Source organism: Vanellus vanellus, assembly GCF_965231255.1.
Source record: "Vanellus vanellus genome assembly, chromosome: 6".
NCBI lineage: Eukaryota > Metazoa > Chordata > Aves > Charadriiformes > Charadriidae > Vanellus > Vanellus vanellus.
In genome coordinates this window covers 68,296,675-68,322,033 of record NC_138911.1, presented here as the reverse complement: position 1 = coordinate 68,322,033, position 25,359 = coordinate 68,296,675, and the positions used below count along the sequence as shown (strand labels likewise).

General features: G+C 42.5%; 1 protein-coding gene across 2 annotated transcripts in view; it reads left to right on the top strand.

Moving 5' to 3' along the window:
- FBXO34 (F-box protein 34) overlaps window positions 1-25,359 on the top strand; it is a 39,628-nt gene that overhangs the window by 3,255 nt on the left and 11,014 nt on the right. Inside the window, exons 2-3 of one of the 2 annotated variants that reach the window (XM_082485151.1) lie at window positions 10,478-10,556; window positions 24,615-24,814. In XM_082485151.1, the coding sequence (XP_082341277.1) occupies window positions 24,738-24,814 (77 nt within the window). In that variant the 5' untranslated portion in view covers window positions 10,478-10,556; window positions 24,615-24,737. The remainder of the gene's footprint in view (window positions 1-10,477; window positions 10,557-24,614; window positions 24,815-25,359) is intronic. The other variant, XM_082485152.1, reaches the window with a different exon arrangement.

Sequence of the window (25,359 nt, the reverse complement as noted above, 5' to 3'; positions counted from 1 at the left end):
ATGTTGTGGTTTTTTTTTTTTTTTTTAAATGTCATCCGCCCCCCCCCCCCCCCCCCAATATGAATCGGGATAACTGCCCATAGTGCAGATACAAATCCCACAACTACAGCCAATATTTGGAATTTGTAGTTGTGGAATTTGTGTTTGTTCCCCAAATGACTAAATAACTTTTCCTTTTTGTCTTGTTGTGGAAGGGGAATATCTGCTGTATCAGTTGCTAATCCTGCTGTTGCAGTCTTGCGCCTAGAGTATAACTGGAGATGTATTTATCACTGTAGCCATGGTGGTTAGTTTTAATCTAGCTATTTTGGGTATCAAACAGAGAAATCACAGCAGGAGTGGCTTTGGTATGGGGTAGGCTTGTGCGACACCCTTAGATGGTACTCGCTTGGACAGCCAGTTCGTGGTAAAACCTAGGTGTCTGCAGCGTCGTTGCAATGAGTATGAGAGGCAGATAGATTAAATATAGCTCAGGTATGCCTAAACATCCTGCAGTTGCACCTCCTGTTGCAGTACAGGCGTAATATGAATGTTTACATAGATCACCCTCCTACACATCGGAGGTTCAACTACATCTGATAGTGAGTTCCTGCTGGGCAACCACATGACTGCTTGATACTGTTTTGAGAGTAAAAATATACTACAGAGGGGTGCATAAATGGCTGTTAAGAAAATGTCAGCTTTTAAAAAAAATAAATATATCATTAAGAAATGGCTGACTGGTATCTCGGGGTGCAGAAAGTTGTGTTACTTTCTGTGTGATTTAAAAAAAAAAAAATCCTTGCTATGTCTGCAGTTCATAGCAAGGTAATGGCATTTAGGTAGCATGGAGGCTGAATTTCTGCCGGTTAAAATCTTGCTGTCCTAATGTGCCATTCTGTACAGTGCTTGGAAGCTAAGATACAATGTTCTTCTGCCTTGCAGCAAAACAACTAGTGATTAAAAATTCAGCAGATGTTGTGGTTCACTTAACTACTTGTTCTTGCATCATTCAGGTCATATCACACAATTAATGTTGCTAATGTTCAATCTAGCTTTTTTTGTTCTAAGAATGGAAATTATCTGAACTACCATGGGATTTACGGAACTGTTTTGGCAGGAACTGGGCTATGCAAAGTAAATTATTCAGAACTGTTTTTTTATCCTTCCCCTAACTTGGAGAATCTCATTTTGATTTCTCAGATATTATTTGTTCGTGCCAGACAGGGCTTTCTTTTTTTGGAGCTTTTCTCACTGTAAAAATTGAAGTGTTTTCTTTTGATTGCTTTGAGATAAATGAGACTCCCTGGTTGGGGGGGGGGGAGAACATGATAGGTATAAGTGCTTCCTTTCTTACTTAAACTCACTATTTTGTTTGGCCACAGAAGTATTTTTGTATGAGAATTCTCATTTTGTTTTGGGCAAGGTTTCTACTGTTTTCCATACATCTACTTTTAATTTGCACAATTTTGGTTAATAGTATTCAGTCCAGTGTGTCACTTACTTGATTTTTAAATTAGAGTTAAACTTTACTTTCCCCTTCCTATGCTTCTTTAATTATTTAGGTTTTTGGTTCTTTTTGTAGCACGTGCAGGTTCTGGAAACCTTACTTGGAGCTACAAAGGAATGTCCATATAGCAAGACTTGTGTCTTATTTTCAGTTCTTTCACCAGTTTTCTGTTTGGAAGCTGGTGCCTGTACGACACAAGAAGAAGCCTATCCTCTCTGCATGATCAGTACAGTGACTGGTTTTGGTTGACCTCCCTGCACCTTCTCAAGACTCGTCTGCTGGTGCTCGCAGTAGGAGATTGAACGCTCCTAGGTGGGTGCCCCCTGAACTGGATGCATGCATTGGCGTACATCTTTATGGATCGTGCTGTTATAAGCACAGTAAAGGCAGGCTAACAATGGAGAAAAGTTGCCGGGTCTTTCAACATCTTTGGGAGTAACTTGCTGTACTGGGGCAGCTCTTGGCTCGAGCGCTTAAGAGAAACTAAATTCAGAATGTAGAACGCAGGTGGAGTATTTTGGTCAAGGGCACACGCGAGGTTCAGCCATTGCTCAGTGCATTGCTGCAGGTAGCTTGAGAATGACAGGGCTTAGGAGAAGGCTGTGTCTTTTTAAGCATGAAGTAAGTGACAAATCGGTAATAGTAATGGAAAAGTTGGATTTCTGCATTACAGTATATGATATACAATATATGATGGAAGTGCCTGTAAACCAGGTTTTGGAGAAGTAATGGGCAGAAACTGGAGACTTTCAGTTTATGCATGTTGTTTGAACTTGCAATTTGGATGACTTTTTGTGATATGTCAATTAGCACTTCAAGAGGATGTATTTTTAGTCAAGGCAGACATTTTTCTTTGGAAAAACCTGTTTGGACTATTAATGCTAATGTACTTTTGGAGAACTTGTTTCAGCTAAATTGTCAGCAGATAGTCAATCGGTTTGAAAAATGAAGTCTTGAATATGTAAACCCTCCCCCAGCCTCCTTAGTGTCCTGTTTAGAATGATGGAAAAGAAGGATTCAAATTGGATTTTGCATACTCCTGATGGCATGTATGCATGTACCCAATATGCTGTACTCGCAGAACTGATATTCAGGATAAAGTGTTTAATCTCCAATTGCAAAAAATAACTTCACACGCAGCTAATTCCATCTGCTGGAAAAATAAGAGCGAGGCTAACTTCATCACTTATTTGGGACCTGCTTTTTGCTGTGCTAATTACTATGTATGAACTTTGGAAATTTACATAATTTTTTGGCAAACCTAAGCGGCAGCCATTTAATTTAGAATTTTATTAACTTTAAACATCCCTAGCAACTCCTAAGCTACTTCTGGTTCATTTTGTGCTTTTGGTGTTTTACAAGCTTTGATTTAGTAAGCTTCAGTTACTTTTTTTTTTCTCCTTGCAATGACTTTATATATATATCAGCATCTTGCTGCCATTTCCAGTAACTTTCAACCTGCAATCTAATGCAAAATTCCTTCTGTCATTCAAATATAAAAAGTGTTGAAATTAAATTCTCATAAAGCGAATGCTAAAACAGTAAAATTAGAAGTTGGGTTTTGGTTGTTCTTCTGCAGTGTAAGAGGAGCACTTGAAATATTTCAAGTGTAGATGGTTTTCAAAAAGTAACCTTGGGGAAACTGGGGCATGTCAAGTCTGGTCCTAATTCTGCTAAAAGCTGGTCTCATGATGTGAATTCTTAAGCTCCCAAAAGTTTGGATATAAAATCATCGTTGCAGATAGCTACTAAATATTCTGTCTTACTAAAATGCTGGGGTTTGACACATTTGCAGCTTCTCAAGGTATCTAGCAATGCCTTTTCCACTTGGCTTGGTTTTGTTCTTGTGACCTCCTCCTCTTACTGATTTTGCTGGTTGGCAGTTAGTGGAGGAGTATAATCTGTAAAATATTAAAATGGTTGGAATTTTATAGTAAAAATATTGTCTGCTGTTATTTACTGGCTAGTTTTCTTTTGGATGCATGGACTGAATTAATTTTAAAGTTTGAACTATTTTTTTCTGTGTTACGGTCTTAGCCCGCTTTCTGTCTCAGTACTGGAAGAAACTTCCTATATTGCTATGTGGAGCTGCAGTCCCGTGTCTTTGTCCCTCTTTCCTCCTCCCTCTTACTCTGTTGATCGCTTAAGAATGCAGTTTCTTCCTTGGGATGAACAGGGTTATATTGCTAGGCTCTTTAATTCCTCTCTAATTGGCAGAAAGCCAAGCATAAAATCTTGTTCATAAGTCCCTCTAGAGATTTCTTTGTACATGCTATTATTTTCTTTGCATGCTAACATCAACATCACTGAAAAGATTTCTTTTTTTTTTTTTTTTTTCCCAAGTCTAGACCAGGCATAATTATGTTCGTGTGTATGTGTAGGCTTGGGTGTTGCCGCTCTGCAGCCCAGTGAGCAATTTGAAGTCCTTGGGCAGTTTAGAACAAAATTTCTTGTAGCATCAAAGGCAGCAACTATCCCTTTGCATCTAGGTAGGTGAAATAATTTTCTGCTGTATCTAAACTTCAAAGACTAACTCATGGCTTGTGCCTGTGGTTTTGCTTTCTGCAATGTGTCATACTGGAGGCTATATTTTAAAAAAGAGTTTGGACACTAGGTTCAAACAAGACTTGCTGTGTATTGAGGGGCAGGAGCTAGTGTTAAACTGGGGTTTGTGTTTACTGGCTCATGTACTTCCAGAGGCAACCCTGTTCCCTTTTGATTTATAAGGCTTTTAATTGAGGTCTTTGTCCTGAACTTTGCCTCACCTAAGTCTTTATTGCAAAGTGTAAAAATCCTTTCCATCATGAAGCGTCTGCTCCGGCATTGGGACTGCAGTCTTAATGTATTTATGTCTTCAAACATTTTGTGCTTCCTCCTGCCCTGACTGCTGAGGTTGAGAGAAGCTCCCTGTAAACACGTATGCAGAGCTGCCCCTTAGCCTTCTGCTGCTGCTAGGCTGCTCTTGCTTTGGTATGGTGCTGCCTGTCGCCGTGACTGCGATTTTCTCATTCAGTTGCTTTCCTGACCGCCTGCACGCGTCCCTGTCCTGGGGAGAGGAGGGCTGTCCCTGCGCAGGGTGCTTGCACCCCCGGCAGTCCACTGCTGAACAGCCAGGGCGTGCAAGGCAAACCAAAACCCAACCTTTAAGGAAAGCGTGTCCTGAGGAAATGGGTTTCTAGACCTCGGTTTAACCATCAGGGCACCAGAGCTTGCCATCAAGTGTGGGACAGGCTATTGGTTTCTCACTTCTTTTCATTTAATTTCCTTTCTAAATCAGGATGGTACTCTACTGTAATTTTAGTGAGGTAACTTTATCTTAATAAACACGTGAATGAAGCAATGCAAAGAGTGCTTGTTTATGCATCTGAAATGTAAGTAAATCTGTTACCGATTCTGAAATTTGGGCTGTGGGAAGCTTACTGATAGCAATGTGTCCATTTAAGAAAAAATCCCTGTGTTTCTCGTAAAATGCATATGATTATTTTTTTTTTTTTTTAGATGCAGTATGACTGCAGATGTAGTCAAAATATATAATAACTTGATTTGAATTGGTGTCGCAGCAGAAGTAGTTGGAGATGTGGCTTTGGTACAATTTACTGGGAATTCTCTACTAACGCAGCTTTACAGTCTGTCCTGCGAACAGGAGCTCAGAGCTCTTTGGGTCACGCTCCTTCCACGGACGGTGCATGGGATGCCAACAACAGTGGACTAAACCAGTTTTCCTAATGATTGCTTTGTTGGGCTTTAACAGCTTATGGGATTGTTAAAATGGTGTCCGATGATGTGTCAGCTGTAGGCTTGAGGGTAGATTGTAGGATAAGTAGTAGTAGTTTACATACCTTTGTAGCAAATGTCTTTGCAGCATTCTGCATATTCTTCTTGCCTTAAAAGGTTGATTTTTTTTTTTTTTTTTTTTTTCCACCCCTCCCCTTTTTCCTCTTTTAGATCAGTAGATGTAGCCAGTAAGGAAAGGGTTGTATATGAATTTTGTGAAGTTAACACAACTTCATCCCTGGCCTGACTGAATCCAAGGAAGTGAAGGCACCAGAGTATCCTGCAGGGATGGCCCATTCGTCTTTGGGAAAACATTTTTAAGAGGGTGGGAAGAACTTAATTTGGAAAAAAGTCAAGGAACTTAATCTGAGTGTAAAATTGTTGCCTCCATAGTGGAGCTATACAGAGTAAGTTCATTGATGTTGCTAGTTGCACTAATACTGGTTGTAAATTTTTGTTTGTTTTAAATTATTTTTTTAGGGCTGAGGGAATCCCTCCTGTCCCCCAGCCCTCCCTTCTGTTTCTTGGGTCACAGTGCACCAGCAAGGAATTGTTTTTCATCAGGTGGCTGTCCAAGCAGAACGAAGGCAGTTAAGGACCGAGGAGTCTGTCAAACAGCTTTCCATTTGAAGAAGCGTGGAGATATTTTTTTTTTTTAAAAAAAAAAAAAAAAGTAAATGTAGAAGTCGGTGATCACAGAGAAACTTTACTGGGGAATACGTGAGGCAGGGGCTGTTGGGAGAAGGCATGTCTTTAATTAGACCAACTGGTATTGCTGGGGTGGAGGGGAGGATGGATGAGCTTTTGAGCATGAATAAATGTCGACATATATTTTATCAAAATTGCAGTTTGGCAGGGATTTACTGTGAGTTGCCATTTGGCTTTGGGGTGTCTGGGGCCTCTCTGCCTCTTCCATATATTAGCTGCAGTTATGGAAGAAGCGGTGTATGTCACTTTACAAACATAAAGCACGACTCTTTAAGGGGAGGTAGGGTGCAAATTGCCCAGGTAAAATGAGCCAGCGTTTTCGGGCTGCAGTCAGTAAAGCTAGACAGAGTGCCAGCAAGCGATACCTGTGTCCCGAGTTTAACATATTCACTTCACAGTGGTTGTGCCCAGGAGGATTAGCGAGAAATGCTTTAACTTAAAGCTAGTAGGAACAGCAGTGCTTTTTTTCCCTCTGAAAAGTGGTGTGCTTTCACTGGAATAGCTAAATGCAGGCATGTTAAGCTTAAATGTGTGCGTCTGGGGCTACCTGAGAAAACATCCCATTAAGTAAACCAGTAGCTTTCTTCTGGGGAGATGCTGAGAATATCACCTTTGCTGCCAGTCAGGGCCAAGCCAGGCTTGTTAGCAGCTTGTAAGCGACAGCTCTGCTTTGCTTTATAGGTATTTTAAGTGATGAGGGTATCCGAGCCAGAGGGAGAGGTGATAACGTCTGTGCTGGGGTTTGTTTTTTTGTTTTTCTTTTTAGGGGGAGGAGGAGGAGGAGATGGGACTAATTGCATACCTTCCAATTCCAGTTACTTCATTACTGAATAATCATTGGAGCAGCCCAGCAATCTGCTCTGATAGCAGACAAGTGGCGTGGCTTGCAGCACTTTAATCTGAATAAAACTTAAATGCTTTTTCTTTTTTCCCTGGAGTGAAACTGTAATTTTGGTATGTGAATGTTAGCCAGGACAAAGTTGTTTTTGCAGCTGTCATGATGCGTCTCAGGGCTACGTGCGTGTTAAAGGTGTGTCCCCAGTCTATGTTGCAAAAATATCTGAAAATACTGCATTCCCTTACCTGGCAGCTTCAGCTGAAGGTTCTCCAAGTAGTTTGCCAGGTGAAGATCTGTTTAGCTTTGACGTTAGATGTCTCAAAGGGTTTAGATATAAACCAATGAACATTTAAGACTATATTTCCTTCCCGTAGCGATACATGTTAATTAGTTTCTCGGTATGCATTAAGCCCTGAATAGGCAAGTAAAACAGCCCAAGCGCACCTCTGCTACCAAGTCTGCTGCTTCAGAATACAAATCCCTATGGTGAGAGTGGTCACATTGATGAGGCTGTAGCAGAATTGCGTAGTTTTGGTTCCCCGGTGTAGAAATGGTGTTCTATGCAACCCATATGATGCAAAAGAAAATTACTGGGCAGAGCTTCAGAGAGGTGTTCTGTCTCTCTTTGAAAGAGGATAAAAGTGCATTTGTGCATCAAGTTCAATCCTGATAAAATGCCTTCTTGGAGCTGATATTTCTGAAAGATGATGATTTTGAGGTACTGGCTTAAGGCCGTGAGAATACCACAGATGAGTGCCTGGATTTTGCATAGTGTAATGCTGGGCAAAGCTTAAACTTGTCAGGCTGACTTTCTCTGGTCTGCCATAGAACTGTTAAATCTGATCTGTTCCTAAAAAGACAGCTGACTGTGCAGTCTGAGCTGCATACATTGTCTCTGCTTTTCACTTGAATGAAAAAGTAGTTTGTTTTCGCATTAAATCGAACTCGACTGTCGCTGCCCCAGAGGGGGTCTGCTCTTGCAGGCTGGGCTTGGACTCCAGGCAGAGTGCTCTTGGCTCTCGCAGCTTGTTGCTGTAAGCACAGTAACTCAAGGCAGGGTGACGGGAGCATGGTAACCCACTAAGAGAGATGGATGTTGACAGGTGAAACACCTTGGGAGAGAAAACTTGGGGTCTTGCGTTTATAGAGTGGTTTTCAGAAGGAAAGACCCAAACACGCTTTGCGAACTAGCCTGTGCATCATGCACTGGAGTGGATCCATGCTTTGATAAGAACAATATGGGTTCTTTTAATGAGATGAACTGCATCACCTTTTTTAAGGAGGTACTTATTTATTCATACAGAGGGAAAATATTTTATTCTTGTGAAAATCTGTAGCTGATCAGAGGAAGGGTCTACAGGGCACAGCTCCTTCCTATGAGTAGGCAGAACTCCTCCACCTGTATGCCTATGGTGAAGGTAACCACTGCTGCTTAGAGCAAGAGCTTTGCATCTCCTGTGCTGGGGTGGACTGCCGGCTGATGAAATGGGGTCTCTCACAGATGTCTCAAACCCACAGTGATGGATTCTGCTTTGTTGTTGAATGGTTGTGTGTGGTTGTATTCTTTTTCTCCAGCAAAAAAGCTAATCCTATATCTCAAAATGGTCTGTTTGCCTTTTCAGCGCTGTTGTTTTGGAATTGCCTCGGTGTCTGTGCAGGTTGACAAGGCTCTTGTGGCCATTTGGGATGGTGAAGTTGCCTTCCCCGTGCTCCGCTTCTCCTCTTGAAGTTTGTTAGCCAAGCTTCCGCGACAGCCACCCAGCCTTGGCTCTTTTCCAGGCTTTATTTACCTCTTAATGCTTGAAGTGTGCCTCAGTACTTCCTTCCTCTCTTTCTTATGTTTGGCTTGGGGGTTTGATCATCCCTCTGAAGCAACGTACGGTTTCTTGAATTGGCACATGTGACTGGGAGGGTTGATGAGTGTCTGCAGGTCTTCACATTGGTGTGTTCATGAGCTGGGATGGGTGCACTGGGGCTACTGGTGTGCTTCAATATCCAGTACTTAGTTACGATCCATCTTGACTGTAGAAAATGAATTGAAGGCAAATTATCCAGTATTGGAGACTTATTCTGGGAAAAAAGTTTAATGAGTACCTCAAGGGCCACAATCCTGTAGATTGTGTGGTGTCATGTAGCTGTGAACAAGTTTTCCTTATTGCAGAAGCTGGATTGATTCTTCAGGGCTGGATAGCGTCTGATCTTTATGCGGAGGGAGGGGGGGAAAAAGCTGTCTGACTTTAATCTGAATTTACTAGGTAGTTAATAAGAAAGACCTCTGCCCTGAGTAACTTGTTCAGCCTATGTTATGTTGCAGGAGCTCCATGGAGATGAAGCCTGCTGGCTTTATTTGGCTCTGAAATCCATTTGGCTTAAAGTTGCCTCCAGAATCACAGCCCCTGGGGTACTTCAGACTTGCAACCAGGTCACCTGCTGGGTGTTTCAAGGGCTGAGGTTGGGGTAAAGCCAGGATGCTTTGGTGGTTGAGAGGTGACATTGGCACGTGGAACTTGTCATTCAGTTGTCCTCATGCTGAGAGCAGTGTGCCTCTTGCCTGTTTCTTCTTCCCTTTATAATTTGCAATTTGTATTTAAAAGTAGAGGGATGTAATTTTTGTTTTCTGTGCAGTTGTGGTCCATAGAAGCAATTAGCTGTCGTGATGTTTGGCACTGGAGCTGCCTATGGTGGCTGATTGCGTAAGTTGGTATTGCTAAAGCGACCAGGGAGCAAGTGGAGGTATTTGCACTAGTCATTTAGAAACTGGTATAATTCAGGTCTCAATCAAGCTCAGGCTCAAACAGGTTGTGGAATTTATTTATACAACGCCATTGGGGTGTGTGGCAATGCAGAGACAAATAAACAATGGTTCCCAGCCCCAAGGCTTGTGTTCGGTATTAGATAACGAGGCATGGGATAATTATAGCCAGGGACCTGGGTGGAGGGGTTAGGAGAGGGTGAGGGTAACATCCGCGTAGAGAACATGAAATGTTCCTTGTTGTGCCTGCAGCTTGTTAATGGCACTGTTAAGAAATTGTGGGTGCGTCTGGGGTTATAGGAAGGATGAAGGTCAGCTTTGCAGAAGGAAGTGTTGAGTGAGTTATAGGAGACGCGTGGATTAATAAGAGAAAGCGGAAGGAGATGAACTGAAACTAGTCAAGCGTACAGGGAGTGGCTGGGTTTACTGGAGGCTGAACATGTAGAAGCAATGGCACTCAAGGGTCTTGAGGAGTCCAGGTGTTAGAGCAGCAACTGGGAATCCTCACCCAGACCCCTAAGCACGTGTGTTTGATGAGAATGGAGGAACAGGTAAAGAAAGGGGTCCAGCGTGACTACTGAGAGCTTTGTGGTCTTTGCTCTTTGCTGTCCCTGCAGCCTGGGCTCCCACGATGTCAAAGCAGATTCTGCTCAGTCACCCAGCAGCAGGACTTCTCCTTGTGGCAGGGCAGCCACCTTCGACTGTAGTTGCTGGACTCTTTTTAAGGTGTACTCGGTCAGTCAGCACTGAAGATCTGCTCGAATTGGTGGTGCACCGCATGTCAGCTATGCATTGATTGTTCCCGCATATGCTTTGCACTGGGCAAACCGGATCTTTTGGGTTTTAAGAGCTGATTAGTAGTTGTAACACCGTTACTGTGTCACTAATTCCTTTTTCCTTCCCTTTTGCTCTTCAGAAATGCCATTCTCGTGAGTGTGCAAGGAACCCACAGAACTGTAATGTCTAACCCTACTTGGAATAACAACTCTTTGAAGGTACTACCCTTTTTTAACTACGTGGCTTTGTTATAGGTTGGGTTAATGATGCACTGATCTTTGCTTCAAAGCTTGAAATGGAAGAACTGTGTCTTATGTAATGCTGTCTCTTCCAAAGGGGTGACAGTGCTGTGACATTCCGGTCTCTGATTTCCAGAAAAACTGTGTGCAACCCAGCACTTGATCCAGGGTGCCAAGGGGCCATCCCTGTTCCTTTGTGAACGATCCCTTTAGGCAGGTCTGGTGTTGCCTTAGGAACAGATGGTGGTTTCTATTCAGAGAGCTGAGCTAAGCTTTCTTCATACTTGGTGGCCATCCTTGGAAACATATTGCCCGTCTTTTTAGTGATGCATGATGGCTTGCCTGTTTGTCTTCAACTTAATGACCTTCTGGATCGTCTTTCCTGACGAGAGGCTTCTAGCCGTATTTATGAAGAATATAATGATAAAGTGCAGTTACACTTTAACATTTAGATTGAAATGTCTTAGCTGTTTGTGCTGCATTAGCCAGCTCTCAGGCGTTGGCTTGCTCTGCTGTCTGATCCTGCAGTGATGCCATAATACTGAATTTTGGACTGCCCTGTACATTACCATGGCAACAGACTGATGTCACAGACTCAAGGACATGACTTCAGTGTATGATCATGCGGAGGCACGATCAGATTTGTGAAGGAGAAAGCTGACTAATGCACATCTCAAAAGCAAACAAGGGGAATGCAGGTTACAGCTGACCAAGCAAGGTGCTTCAGTATGAAAATTGCCCTCTTAGAGGAGGGGCCGATCATGTCTTTAAGACAAGAGCAGTTGACGTGATGAGCTTCTCTTTACCGTGGATAAACAGACATCTTGCAGGTATCCTCTGTCTTTTAAGCAGGTGGTGTTTTGGGGTGGGGAAACTTGCTCTCTGTTTTCAGAGCTTTGAAAGGGCACTTTCTTGTTTTAATTTTAAAGAACTTCTCAGTGGTCTTGTAAGCACACTGAGAACACTTCGACTTGCTTAATGTTGTTCAAACAGTTTAATTGGTTTTCCAAAGCTTTTATTTTATCCATAACATTGGAAGGTGAAAGGGGAACTCTGCATCTGCATTATGGTCACATTTTCCTATATCCTATTAGCAGATTCCAAGATTGTTTAATGTGATCTCCACCCATTTCATTTGGCTGCAACCTTTGCTCCCATGAAAACAAGGCTGATTGTTCTGAATTGCTGTGTGTATGTGCTTTGGCACGGCATGAAGGTACCTATAATAACACAACCATTGTCTGGAAAAAAAAAAAAGGCAGTTTGCAGTAATAACTACAAATAAAAGGGTGCAGTACTGGGGCAAGACAGATAATGTTCGTTTTCCCACCCATTATGTAGAGCAGATTCTCAACATGGTGACCCCTCGGCATGACAGGGATGCGGGCTTTAGCGTTGTATGTGAATATTGGGAATAAGGGACTGAAATACTTGCATTTTGTTCCAAGTTTGTCTTTCCTGGATGCAGTTCCATTGCTCATATCTATGGATGGGGAAACTGAATGACTTTTGCACAATGCGGTATTTTATTTGCATGCTGTGAGCAGTTTAACAAGTGTGTGTGCGCTAAATGAAGCATTCCCGCTTTCAGTTAGCAGCTGACGTGCCCTTAAAATAAAAAAAAAAAAAGTGCCTTTAGGTTGAACAGTGGGGTTTTGAGGGGTGACATTGTGCTGTGTGTTTGAGCGGATGGTCGGTTGTGCCAAGCCTGAATGTTAACTTGAAATGCTGTGGGATTCAGCAAATAACCAAGTAAAACTCCTTCATGCTGAAGTAATTTTTGCTCATCTCTGCACTTTGTGGAATAAAAGCTTTTACAGCTCAAGATTTGGAAGTAACGTAATTGTTTTAAATGTTCAGTGTCACAGGAATCGAGGATATTTAACAGAAACTGGCATTTCTTGTAGCAGTTTGGTTGCCTCCCAGGACAGGAAGCTGTAGAGTGTTAAAAAAAGAGGCAGGGAAGGAGTTTAACAACCCTCTCTCTAAATCAGGATGCTTGAATTGGGTTCCTGGCCTTGAGCTGAAAGGGCTGGAAGCTTTGCAAGATTCAGTGATTCACACTGCTCTGCATCGAACAAGATGATAATGGTGATGGACTATCAAGAAGGCAGCCTTGCTAAAAAGAGAGGCTTTGTGATATGGTAAAGGGGAAGGAAGTCTGGAGAACTTAGAAAAGGAACAGATGTTTTTGGAGGTAGGGAAAAACTTAACTATCCATGTAGTTTGCTCTTGCAGCAGAGCCAGAAGGAGGAACTTGATACCAAACAAAAGTAGGCACACCCAGTATTTAGCACAGGGATCCTGGAAAGCTGCTCTTCGGTACCGCGATGTTTTTCTGTTGGACAACTATGCTGTACAGTGACATCTCACGGAGGCAGAAGTGAATAATATAAGCACCTGTGAGTTTGTGCAAGGGTATGTATAAAGAGGCTGGAGGTGTTTGATGCTTCTCTTTAACAACAATAAAAAAAAAAGCCATAATGGATGTATAAAATGATACTGAAAGCAAGAAGCCAAGAGGAATGCTGTTCCCTGAGAAGGAAACAATGACAGAAGATGCATTAAAAAAGAGGGAGAGGTTGCTTGTAGGGTGTGTTTATGGATTGCGATGACTGGAAGTGTGATAAAACAGATTGCTGATCCTGTATATCAAAGTACAAATGGCAATGATTTTTCAAGTTGTTGAAACTTGCACCCCAAAAAAATATATTTTGCTCTTATTAATAGGTTAATCCACTGTAATTGACTGTGAAATAAACCTGGGGGAATTTTCCCATCTCTATGTGATGCACAGCCTCTTTCCTGTTTATTTGGCAGCTGTACCTTCAGATAATTAAAAGCTGTTTTTTAAATCCACTCTTCTTTCAACTGTTTTGTGGTGGGGTGTTTTTTTTTTTTTGTGGGGTTTTCTTTTTTTTTTTTTTTAAATCGTGCTACTTCTGTGGGAGCCATCAGTCACTCTTCTGGCTAAGGTGTAAAAAAACAAGATACTGTGGTTTTAGGAAAGGAAAACTGCAGGTGAATCTTTTTACTTTTTTTTTTTTAAAAACAAACAAACAAACAAACAAAACCACAACAGAACACACAACCTACAAAACTAGGTGAATGTGTGAGGCTTTTTAACATGCACGTCACTGCTACATTTCTAAAAATAACTGAACTTGTCCAGAATGGAAATCTGTAAGTTCACTTTGGCTTTCTAAGATCTCATGCCACTTGCCCCTCTAAAATCAAACCTCCATGGCTGCCTTTGCTGAGGAAGCAGTTGTAATTACCCAGAAATTACAGGAGTTGTTCAGCACAGGGATCCTCTGGTTTCAGCACATAGTTTCATCGCTCTGTAGTGTTTTGAGAGGCCGAAGGGTGGGATGCAGCTACAATGAGTTTCCAGATTCCTAACAGTGTGAGGGACTGTTTTTAATAGTGATGATAAAAACAGCTATTCCCAGTTGGAGGTTAGTCAGTGGTACAATTATCAGAGCTATGAAATAGTGCAGGGATGGCTCAGAATGGAAAAAACAAGGCTTGAAACTTATTTTCTTGAGGGAGTTGTTTGAAACTATTTCCTGCGAGCTCGTGGAGAATTAGTAAGAGATGTTAAATGGTGAGAGATCAAGCTGATGGGGCTTGGTTGTTACTTCGGTAATTTAGTTTTCAGGCTGGAAACTTCAGCTGGCTTTTGGGAGAGGGATTTGGTAGCAATTTGTTGATGAAAACCAGCATGGTGAGTAGGAGCTCTGGAGCTGGCGTGTTTGATTTGTAAGGTTATGGTCTTCTGCTGTATGGTGTGGTCACACCAGCTGCTCCGCTGAGGAGCCTAAAAACATGCTGAGTATTTTCACAGTAAAGTAGCAATCTCCAGCTCAAAATCTGGTTCGCCTAAACCATCCTTTTTAAAACACCGTTGTGGGTACCTTATTTTCTGCTTAGTTTCCTGCTGATTTGGTTCTTCTCATTCATATTTTTCTCTGTTTTGTCCAAGAGGAAGAAACCCTGAAAAGAGTATATTGATAGTACTGGGGGTGGGCGGCAGGGAATGCTGAGTTAAATAGCAATATATATTTTTTTTCCTTGTCTGTCTTGCTTATAAAGCTGTTTTTGCATTAATAAGTGTAAAAGTAGTGTGAAACAAACCCGAATCTGATGTTTTCATATGAACTATTAGGAAAGTTCATACTTCTAAAGCAGTCATTAACCTGGAAGGAATTGCACCAGAATTATTTCTAATGCCCTGTTGTAGGTCTATGCTACTGAATTTTGAAGATGAAATGTGAAAAGGTAAAGATTTGCAGCAAAAGTTCTCACAGTTAACAAGGCGCTTGAGCATGTAGAACCTATCCTTTACTGAAATTTAGATGCTATTTTGGTGCCTTTCTTTTTTCTTTTAAGAATGAATTACAGCAGAATTCGTGCTATGCTTGCAATTTCTGAAAATTTAATTGTGTTAGCTGCTAGGCGTATCAAATACAAAGCTCTCAAAACATAGAACTATTTTTTACTTCAAGTAACTCTGAGTTATTAATGGAAAAAAATCTTTAAAAATGTAGCCAGAAAAAGATTAAAGAGCCGAATTGGTAGGTTTCAAAATTAGCTTATTTTTTAAACAGTCTTTTGAAACAGTCATGCAAAAAGATACTGTATTAAATGTGGGTCTGTACAGCAGTTTACCTGCCAAAAACCGAAGCTTATCTCTAGCTGAGTTAGTTCAGCAGAAGACGTTCTGTGTATGTTCTTCTTTTAAGAAATTGTATAAAACCAAGCAGATACTTTGGCTGGGAAAGATTTTTAGCATGTACTTCTGCCTTCTATCGTCATCTTAAGCAATTTAGCCTTAGCATGTTGCTGGTCACACGCCTGTGATTTGAGTGTCCCAAAGCCTTTCTGGTCTCTTTGAGCAGGTTCTGTGGTTTGCAGGCTGCAAAGCAGTTTAGTGGTGAGAAACATCCTCCCTATCCAGATGCTGTTTCCTGGGTCGTTCACCTGCATTTGTGTGGCCCCAGCTCCGCTCACCGATGCGCTGTTTCCTCCCTCTGCCTGCTCCTGCTGAGCTGGATGTGCTTGGACGAGCTCTGCCGTGTGATGGCTGCAAGTGCCTAGTTTTATATGACGGATAAGTAGGGGATCCACTTTGGTTGCGGCGTCGTGCCAAGTGCCGTTATGAGCCTCATCTGCATTGCTGTGTTATTCCTTCTGTCACTGGTTTGGATTACATCTTTATTTTGCTGGTTTTGACACCCTGCTGTCCTGTTTCCTTGCCACGCACGTGTATGACTTCATGCTGCAGGCCTGGAGCTGTTGGAGCGATGCTCGCACAATGCACGACGGTAGGCAAAAAATATGCTGCTGGATTGAAATGACGGGGCCTCATCCTGCCTGTAGTGAGCAAATGTCTCCGTCACCGTGACAGATTAATCTTCTAATGAAGAGTGAAGATGGGCAGCCTTTGATGTGCAGTCTAATTGAAAACGTACGATTCTTGGGTGTAGTGTCAGTTAAACAGCACCAGCACTTAACAGCAGTCTCGGAATAACTTTAATTTCTTTAGATTTTGTGAAAAGCTGTATGGTGGGTTAGCCTCGGCCAACAGCCGAATACCCACCCAGCTGCTCGCTCGCTCCTCAGCCACACAGGTGGGAATAGGCTTTGAGATCTTAAGGGTCGAGATAAAGTCAGGGAGATTACCGATTACGGTTGTGGGTAGAACAGAAAAATTGGTTTATTGCCAGTTAGAATAGATTTGGGTAGTGAGAAATAAAAAGATAAACATTAAACCAAGACCTTTCCTCTACCCTTTTGCTGCAGGGGAATACCTGCCCTGCCGCGGAGCACCACCTCCCTGTCTGTCTCTGACCTTGGCGGGTTTTTCCCCCCTTCCTCTCTCTGTGGAGTGTTTTTTGCCCTTTCTTAAATATGTTTCTGCAGTAGTGCCAATCGCTTGGCTGATGGGTTCAGCTGTGTCCTGCGATGGGTCATAGTGGAGCTGAATGGAAAGGGCCCAGGGCAGCCATGACCACCTCCTGCAGAAACCACTAATCACTAAATTAGTGATTTAGGGGTTGGCTTTTTTTGGTCTTAGACTGTAACCTGTTCTTCGGGGGCTTTTCGTTTTGTTTTGTAAGATACCACTGGAAAGACCAGTGAATCCAAAGCTTGTTGAGAGGGTGTGGGTGGTGGTGTGTCTTGTTTGTTTGTGGGTGTGTGTGTGTTGTTTTTAGATGCTCCTAATGAATGTCTTCTGTTGGAAGTTTTCTGTCCTCAGCTGATGTAATGATGCACTTTGTAAAATGTTCTGTGGAAAATAGTTTGAGCTTCCTTTCACATGAAGCCTGTCCTGAAGTTGGGTATACTTAGTATAACACTTTTCCTAAGTTTGCAGAGCAGATTTTTTTTTGTAAACTGCTGACCTATAAATTTGAAATTTCGGAGTTCAGCATTTTTACATTATCCTCGCAAGATGCAAGATCGTTTTCTGTGAAAGCATGACATTGGGGGACCAGCAGTGTCCTAGTTTAAACAAAAATTTGAAAGGATTTAAGATTTCATGACAAATCATGACACATTGATGCAAAAACCTGTGGAAGATGCTAGTATGTGAAAACAGGGTGGATTCCGGAGTATGATAGAAGAATTCGGGCGTTTTGAACTACAGCAGTACTTGCAACTAATGGCACAGTTACTTCTAAAACTTTTTTTTTTTTTTTTTGCATACTGTTATATTTAATCAAGTGTTTGTGTTTCTGAGCAAGGTTTCTGTTTGTTGAGTTTGGTTTTGGAGACCGTTAGGAAAAATTTGGATGCTTTAGAGGTGCACAGTGAATATTGTGTGTCAACTCTGCAATAGATTGGTGGAATGAATCCATGTGGACAAAATTACGTTGTTCTGCTTTGAGTCTTTTTGTGTGTTGGCTTTTGTTTGTGTTTTTTTTTTGGGGGTGTGTGTGTGTTATTTTTTGTGCCTGTGTTTTGTTGAGAAGGTATATACAGTGTTATAGGACAGAGAAATCCACAACATAACCTTTTGGTTAAAGGGTGAGATTCCACAGAAATAAAAAAAAATTAATTACCCCTTATTCTGCTAAACTATTTAGGGCTGAACCTGTGATCAGGGTGGATGGGACAATCTCTTGTGAAAACAGAACTATCAGCCCAAAGGCTGATCCAAACCAGTTGGAGCCATATAAACCAGTTAAAGCCATATTTATTTCAATGAATTCAGTTTCAAAGCTGATAAATTTAGTGTTTAACACTGAGTCACTTGCTGTGGGGTTTTCCTTATCGGCAAAGTTCTAAAGAAGGAACTGTATTTATTTATTTATTTACTGGATATTTAGAAGTTAGCTGTAGTTTTGCTCTTCTACTTCAGAAGCCATTTAATACTCTATGGAGAGATGTATAGAAACAATTATTACTGTGCATTGTGTGCCATGGTGCAGGGGGACTTCTTGCCTATATAGTGTCAAGTATAAGATTTTTGGTTTTCTGCTGGCATTTTACTTTGTCAGTACATGCCAATAAAATGGCCAGTCCTGTGCTGAAGTACATAGATTCAAAGATACACTTGTAATCCGAGGAATATTGCAAAAGGTTTATTTTCACTGTGTTATAAGAGCTGCCACAAAACGGGCCAAGGGAACGTTAATTTTAAGAACTCGAGTGGGTTGTTATGCCATACTGCCGGATCACTAACACACTTTTACAGGCAAACTAGTGAACAATTACTGTCAGGCAGGCCATGTGACGGTCAGTTTATTAGCTGTCGCAGCAAAACTGAATTTACCAAATGTGTGCCAAAATGAGTCAAGTGGACCTCTCCAGCCAGGATCCCTAACATCCACAGGCGAAACAGGGTGATGAAATTATTGTTGACAATCCTAATCTGCCACACCAGTGTTGTAATAATAATCAGGATCTTCTTTAGCAAACTAACGTTGTGTTCTTGAAAAAGATGGGGTTCTTCTTCTTGCTGGTTTTAAATGGCTTTCTCTAAAGGGTGGCAGGTTGGCTTTCTGTTGGCATTCAAGCTGATTTCTTCCATGTAGCCTGTCTGGACTTCTGTCTGTGGTGTTTGTCCTAAAACTCCCCTTTAAGGTCAGTTCTGCATCTTGCAGTCGTTTCTGCCGTTCTTTGCATGTACAGGAGCAATCCGGCGAGACCTCAGACTTACAAAAACGGGGGCACAATGTCTCCAGAGCTCTGGGAGTGCTTCTCTACTATTTTTGGAACCAGCTCTATTGCTTCTATAATAGGAAGGCTTCTGGAAGCTTTCTCCTTCCCCTCGCCCCAAGAAAGTAGCCTTTCAGCTGAGCTTTCATTAATGCAGAATCTGCATGGCAAAACAAATCTAGTTTTATACGCTAAATAATTCAGCCATGGCTCATGGATCACGTGGCCTCGCGTGTGCCGCGTTACAGCGAGTGTCTTTGCCCATACCTCGTAACCCGAGGACGTGGCAGCTGTAGCCCCGCTCAGGGGTGTTTAGCTACCCCCTATTTATCATTCGGGGCACAGGGTAGATTATGTGGTGACAAGGAGTGCCAAAGTAGGTGGTAGCTTTCTAGAAAGCAGAGTAATGTGTGATCTGGGTGCGTTTGTCACCAGCGCTGCAGCAGCATTGGCAAGTAAGGGATTTACTGGTTTTGTTTTCCTCTTGGATCGGGCAGAACAAATCTAATGAGCCAGTTCTTAACTTCTTCCCAGTTGAGCAACGGATAATGTCCTTACCCAAATTGTGCAAGACAGCTGAAACCTTTCAGGAATAGTTGAACAAGGGAAACAGTTGTGGTATTTTTTTCCCCAATATTAAAATACAAGGTTAACAAGGTGCAGCAGAGCTTCTCTTTTCTTTCTTTTCTTTTTCCCTTCTGAGATTTTCCTTTGGGGAGGGGAGAGGGGACCACTTAGTCCTTCCAACACTAACCACACCTAGAGGAGAGAAAGAGTGAGAGCTGCAAATTTGAAGCCTTTCATTCTTTATTGACGTGATCTTGGAAGGAAGACAGGTTCTCCCTGTAGTGCTTCATTAGAATAAGCATTTTGTATGCTTATCGGTACAGCAAGTAGCGCTGTTTGACAGCAGTGAAGAGTCAAACGTTGCCTTGGAGCCCTACACGCTTGTTTCCCCACTTTTGAAACACTCTGTATTTTGCACACTGTGCATTCAAAAATGTTCCTTTACACCAACTTGAAAGAAGCTAAAAATCACTTTGTGGCAGACACCTTTCCCAGCACAATTCAAGGTGCAGCTTTGAGACAGCGCAGTCCAGACTGAGTTGCTGAGAACTTTGTCCTGCTGGGCTTTGCTAGCTCCTGCCAGGTCCGAGGGTAAGTGAGTTCAGGGAGCTGACCTCTTCTGGGTTAATTTTCTCCTAGTTCAGCTCCTTGAGCTCCTTCAGGTGAGAAATGAGACAGCAGTCAGTGCTGATGGGGGTGGGAAAGGGTTGGGAGGAAGAGAGGGGTGAGACCCCAGCGCAGCAGGAGTTACACTGACAGAAACAGCTGTGGGGCTGCGCAGTGTTTCGGAGCATCCGCGTGCTCCCTGCTGACATGGATGCCCAAGCGCAAATTTATGTGGGAATTTTCAGATTTCAGTTAAGTAACTGCTCCATCTGGTGTTATGCAGGGTACAGAGTATAGGTGGGAGCTTGGTGGAGCTTTGGGAAGGGCTGGAGTGAATTTGGTGGGGAAATGAGCCAAGGGCAGTGGTAATGAGGTGCTGCAGCTTGGCCAGCTCTGATTCCCGGTGCCTAGAAGAAGTGTCAGCACGTTCTGGTGTGTAAGTACACACAGGAAGCTCCCCCTGTTTATTCCAGCTGGAGCTCCTGTAGCAGTTTTATTGCTTTTAGATTAGATAACAGGTCTATGCAAAGTTAGACCTTTTGACCGTCAAACAGAGGGGAAGCTGAGCACGCACAGTTTCACAAGTGGAATGATATCTGGTGGCTCCCGTAGCCTCCTGCTGCAAGTGAAAAGACCAAACTGCAGTTCAGCAGGACTTGGAGAATCTCATCGGATTGTAGGTGTTAATCTTTGCATCTCTTAATGCTCGTAAGTTGGATACAGTGTCTTTACTAAATACCTAATTTCATGTGAGGGTTTGTTGCCAGCTGCAGGTGGATGGAAACAAAAATGCGAGGTCACTCGGGAACTCTTTGTAAGATAGCTTGAGTTAGAACGTGCTTGTTTTCTCTTCTTTTGCCTAACACCGTTCTACTACATAAAGAAGCAAAACCTAGCTGGTGAACTTAGTCTTAAAATGTAGTTCTTTAAGGCGTTTAAAATAGGTAGATATTACATGAAGAACAGTTAAAAAGAAAGGGTTGTGTTCCTGTAGGTGTCTAAGAGGCTGAGTATGAGGACCCGGTGTGTCCTCTCACTGTCCTACCTAGTCTGGGAGCTGCTGCGGATCGCTGGTTGTTACCATGAAATGTGAATGTTGGGATTAGGGAAAGCTTTCTGGGAAAGCCTCTCTGGTGCTGTTATAGGTGTCTCGGGGTGGGTGTTTGGGGAGGGAGGGGGAGAGGGCTGGAGGGATGGCTAGGCTGGGAAATGGCAGAATTGCATGTCTGGTAGAATATGCTTTTAGAAACAAGTATCATGTAACAACCTAAACTTGAGCTGAGTGGTGGGGGGATGGATGTGCAACTCTGTTCATGCAAGAAAACAAATAAAAACCCACGTGGTGTTCTCTGTTATAAGGCCTCAGCACTGGCATTTTCTTATTTTTAAAAGATTAACCTCTCCTTCGTAGTGACTGGTTTTTGGTACTAACTCTTCTGAGTTCCCCTCTGAAATACTTGCCGCTGTTTTCTTCTGTGTCCTGGGTGTGCTGGTGCTCTTTGCCCAGCTGATGCCGCGCGATGGCCCTGCAGAGCATCCTAAAGCTAGCCCTGCGTGGAGGTGGGCTGGTCAGATGTGTTTTTACCAACAGTGTGATTGCTGCTCAGACCCAGTCCTGAGGCCACGGCCTCCTTCCTAGAAAGCAAATTTTCTGAAAGGATGAGCCCATCCTTTGGACCCATTCGTTTATCAGTTACTGTTGCTACTGTTTAAAACACACTTGCTCCTGTGGTAAAGCTTCGGCTATCAAAATATCAAAAGCTGTAGAGTATTGCTGCATAGATGAAGAGACCTTGACCCCACATCATCCACACTAGTTGAGTTAAAACATTTGTTTTCCTAAACAGCAGCACTGTTCAAAACCACTGATAAGATGGAGAGTTTTTGTGGGACTGTTCAGTGAACTGCTGTCCATTGCTGAGAGGACGCGATGCTTACTGCTGCCAAAATCTGAGTCCTTCCCACATCGTATGCGTAAAGGCATATGTTTAGGGGTGGTTTCAGAAAGGGAGAAAAACAGGATTAGGTCTTTAACTTTCTCTTTTGTTTCTCTGTGCATCTGTATTTCAGTTCTTGGGCTCTACCCAACTCTGTGCAAAACTAACACATTGGCTGAAGCACCTACTGATAAGGATCAGCCTTGGTAAAGAACCTCACTGTGGTAGTTAAAAGGCAGTAAGTACCTCTGTTGCTAGCTTGGATGCTGATTTTTTCTTCTTTTTTTTTTTTTTAAATTCGCAAGCACAGCTTTTTACTAGTTACACAGTAGGAATTTGTCAGTAGCTTGCTGGCATTAATAGTCTATTTCAGCTCTTTTCTATAGCCCAGCAGCTCTAGAGGAGGGGAAAAAGCGTGCTTTGTATGGAGCTGTGTTTGAATCTGTGCTGCAGTGCCCATCTGAACTTGTCTGTGTCTATTTTGTCAGCTTTTGCTTTCCTCTAGTAGGTGCTAGTCCCTTCTTAAACACATGACATTCCACCATGGGATGCCTGTGCTTGGATTGGGGTTGTGGCTGACCCTGACCTGAATGAGTTTGCTTGATGGTTTTGCTTCTCAAGCTCTTTTACTGCAAACAAACTGCCCTTTTTTTTTTTTTTTTTTTTTTTGTCTGGCTTTTTATCATTTACTTCTCAATTAATCTGCAAAAGAGTAGGACTAGGACAAAACATCTGGTGTTCCTAACCAGGAATACATGGAGAGACTTTTAGCTATTGAAAAAGTGATGGGCATTCTTAAAATGGTATGGTTGCATTTATTTGGGTGTGGATATAATCATATTTCTGTGATACAGTTCCTGCTGAGTCTAAAATGCTAGTGTCAGTAAAGCCAGAAGGAGAAGCCAGACAAAAGATTGGATAAAAGTCAGGATTTCAGTGCCTCTTACTGATGGTTCATGGGAAAGTAATGATTTTGTGTTTAACTTTTGATTTTCATAAAGCATTAGGCATATGCTTTTTTTTCTCTGAATTGCTGTTTGTGAATATGTATTTTGCAGCCCGCAAAACATCAGAAATGGCTGATTTTTGTGCCTAGGTTTCACTCTTGCAGGTAGATCCTTGTTATACTCTGGGCAGTCTAACGAAAATGGTGTTTAACTACAAAGCTCTTCTTTTTTCTGCTGCTGTTAACCACGGCAGCCTAACTCCTTGTCTTTCTGAGCTCATGGAGCAGAGGGCATCCTCTCATCCTCCAGCTCTGCCAGTATAATGCTTCCGTCTTCTCCATCCAACACATTTCTTTGCCTTGTGTAGAGCTCAGCGGAGATTTCTTCATGGAGACTGGAATGTGTTTATATAATATTTTATATATTATTTTAGGCTCCTGCTTACTCAAATGTAGGCAAATGATTAACCTCTCATTCACCATCACTACAGGAATTGTGAAATTGCTATAGCAGATATCAAGTCAGCTGGATCTGAACCAGTTTCTGTTTTCCCTGCCTGGAAAGTTATCCTTTGTTACTTTCTTGGTGAGTGTGGCTACCAAGTTAGGGTGGGCTTTCCAGGCCAGGATTGTTTAGTGGCAGCGTTGAGTTGTAAACCACATTGGTCAAGCACTGATTGGTTAACTGAGATGTGCATAGGTAAGAGACTCTTTTGCATCGGAGTTTTTTCCTCTGGCAGGCGTTACAAACGGGGTGATGTGAGAGGCTCCATCCCTGCGAGAGCTTGGGTGCCGGCAAGCAGAAACCGCCAGCGAGTGCCTCTGCCAGGCTGCACTGTGGAAATGCCCCTGTAGGAATAGGGCAGTGGTAGGAACACTGGACAAAGCTGCTGAAAAGGAGAGAACAACCTGCTGCGCTAAATCACAAATCCCCTGGGGACGCAGTAGTAGTAGCAGTAGTAGTTAGCATCTTCAAATGGCATTCCTTTATTACGGCATCATTGTGCATGGTCCTCTAGAGAGGAAGAAAACGATCTTTAAAACAATCTGCTGGCAACTCGGGCTTGAGTATTTGAGCTTTTCCAGGGCTCTTTTGCTGTGTCACTCTTTCCTTTTATGTTCCAACTGGAAGGTGGTTGTTCTTTCACCATTGAAGTACGTTAAAGCGTTGGTAATAGTGTCTGCTCCAAGGACAAGGCAGCAGCCTAGTGCGAATGAGAGATAGTGCAGAACAGTGTTGTTTTGGTGAAATCTGCTGTCTTATCTGTCTGTGATGCAAAGACGGGGCAGTTTTCACAAGGCTTGGAGGCTGCGTGGTGGCATGTTTTTTGTCCTTTTTGAAATACGCCACGTTATTTTGATTAGAATGCTAACGTAACTCCTGGCAGCATCAAATCTTACTGCTAGCAGCGATTTCCCTCCAAAGCTTGATGTGGTGCTAACAAGCAGAAAGGTCTTGTGCGTCCTGTTTGCACGGAGCTTGGAGGACAGCGTGTTCCACGGGAGGTGCCAAGGTAGTGCTGCAATCGTATATAAGGTGAAAAAACATTGTGTGTGCAGGCAGGCTGTTGTGGGGGGCATTAATTTGTATTTTAATGCTGTTCAGAAACTCCAGCTGCAATAATGGCATGATGATGTTAAGTTATTTTATATTTTTATAGATAACTTATATATAATATGTATGTGTATGCATATATGTATGTGTGTATGTATGTATTTTCTCTCTCTTGGGAAAGAGTCCTTGTCCCGATCATCTGTGCTGCAGTCACTGCTGTACTTGAACGCGATCTTATTATGTACCTCTTGTTTGTTCAGTTTCTAGGTGGCAGAGACAGAGTGAAGCTCCGTGTGGGGCGAGGAAAGCTGATGGGGGAGCCTTGTGCGTAACCCAGGATGGACTGGCTGTGACGGCGTGCCTTAGCTGGAGAGGTAGTTACGATGAAGAGTTCCTGCAGAGCTGGCCTCCACAGGGAACCGCTCAATTCCACATCCTCCACCTTCCATCAAGTCAAACGGTATGAACAGACCAGCTGGTCTGCCTATAGTTAAGTATTTAGCACCAATTTAGCCCTCTCCTTACTCTCCCTATTGTCTTGCGTGTCACTCAAATGTGTGGTCTAAATTCTTACTTTTGGATAGTGTTTAAGTGAAATGTTGTAATGGCTTAAGGGTAGAAATGTTCTTTGACGCTTTTATTTGATAATGACAATTACAAATTCACTACAGTTGCTACTGTACTTGGAGAAATCTTTGGGTTTTTTAGCAACAGCTGTAAATTAATTTGGGAACATGGCTTTGAAGTAAAACTTTATTGGAGAACGGCTTGTCATAGTAGGCTTTAAAACATGCAGTCAGCTTAAAGCAAGTAGAAATACTGGCAATCATTGTTGCGGTTTGTCTTACTATGCAGTAAGTAATTAGATTAGTTTAAGCTCAGATTTTGTATTGCTCACTCTCCTGTGTCTCTTATTAAGAAGAAATGCACGATTGATTTCAAACACTTGTGCTTATGTGACAATTAAGTGAACGCCTCTCACTGTGTCTCGTTATAGGAACACCG